Source organism: Trachymyrmex septentrionalis, unplaced genomic scaffold, assembly GCF_001594115.1.
Source record: "Trachymyrmex septentrionalis isolate Tsep2-gDNA-1 unplaced genomic scaffold, Tsep1.0 scaffold133, whole genome shotgun sequence".
In the NCBI taxonomy this organism is placed as follows: domain Eukaryota; kingdom Metazoa; phylum Arthropoda; class Insecta; order Hymenoptera; family Formicidae; genus Trachymyrmex; species Trachymyrmex septentrionalis.
The window spans coordinates 301,058-302,436 of NW_017304472.1; the positions used below are offsets into that span (position 1 = coordinate 301,058).

Consider the following 1,379-nt stretch of genomic DNA (forward strand, 5'->3'; position numbering starts at 1 on the left):
TTTTTATAATCAGTTGTAAATATTATCTTTTTCTTCTAAAACGCATATTGCTTTTTGTGAGGACATATTTTCGGTAAAATATATCGTAAAAAAGTTTGGATCTGTATACAATAAAACATTATAATAAAATAACAATTGGATTTATAGAAACAATTTGGATTTATAGAAAAAACATTGCATAATTTACAAATTTATATTTTACAAGCAAAAGATATATAATTCTATATACCGTTCTGTAAACTTCTGTAAACTTTGCACATCTCTTGTTGCAAAGACTTTATACATGATATTATTATAAATATATTCTTTTTCAAATTTGTCCATGTTTTAAAAATACATCGGTAGATTCTTCGGTAGATTTCTTCTGGTCTTATGGATAGAAAAAAACGTGTCTATTTAGGTTATGTTGCTTATACACCGACATATCAAACTGAAGTAGCGATCTTAAAATATGATGGAAAAAAATGGCATCTGCTCAATAAACACGCTGCGTATCGGGCACTGATAACAGTGCGTTCAGCAACTTTTTATTGAACCGTTGTGCAATCGTTGCGCTTGCTGAACGTAACGTATGTGTAGCATAAATTTAAATGTTACGTATCCCGCGAAATTTATGAAATATGATGTCAATAGAATGCATATTATAAGCAATATAATAATTTTAATAATTTAATACTTAATTAATAATTAATAATAATTATTATTATACAATATATAATAATGTGACTTCTTTTTTTCCCAAATGGAACACGATGTTTAAAATAAATATTTATAAATATTTATCATTGTTTTTTAATAATATATAAATGTTTTATACAAAATTTGTGATAACTTATAAAAAGAATAAATATTTATGATAATATTTTACACATATTTTATCATATTTTAAATATTTACAATGAATTTTTAGTCTGTTTAATATTAGATCACAAAATTATTTTTGTGGATTATCACGACATATTTCGCGATGACATCATGTAATTTTGATACATTGCGACGTTGCTAAATATATGCATAATGATATAAAATTTAAAGATCGAGATGCATTGTGACGTTGCCAAATAGTGCGCATAATGATATACGAGTATATCCCATCCGTTGTAATCCTATATTCGCCATAATATTCATGCTCTCTTTCCTACCCATCGTGATCCTATACTTATCATAGTATTGGCACTCTTTCTTCTTCCCGTTATATTAAATAATATGTTACGCCAAAAGTTGTATTATCAGTAAATTCAGTGTTGTAAGTACTTTTCACAAAATTTATGATAAAGCTTCTATTATAGAATGTGAATAATTCGCGCTTTAAATAATATTGAAAACCAACAACTGGTGAGTGAACAAAGTTGTTTTTCAAGGAGACATGTATGAACACA

General features: G+C 26.4%; 1 protein-coding gene across 1 annotated transcript in view; it reads right to left on the reverse strand.

Moving 5' to 3' along the window:
• LOC108757167 overlaps positions 1–236 on the reverse strand; it is a 999-nt gene extending 763 nt beyond the window's left edge. The window contains exons 1-2 of the mRNA XM_018501573.1: positions 230–236; positions 27–101 (exon numbers count right to left, since the gene is read on the reverse strand). Of these exons, the coding sequence (XP_018357075.1) occupies positions 27–66 (40 nt within the window). The 5' untranslated portion in view covers positions 67–101; positions 230–236. The remainder of the gene's footprint in view (positions 1–26; positions 102–229) is intronic.
• Positions 237–1,379: the final 1,143 nt, after the last annotated feature.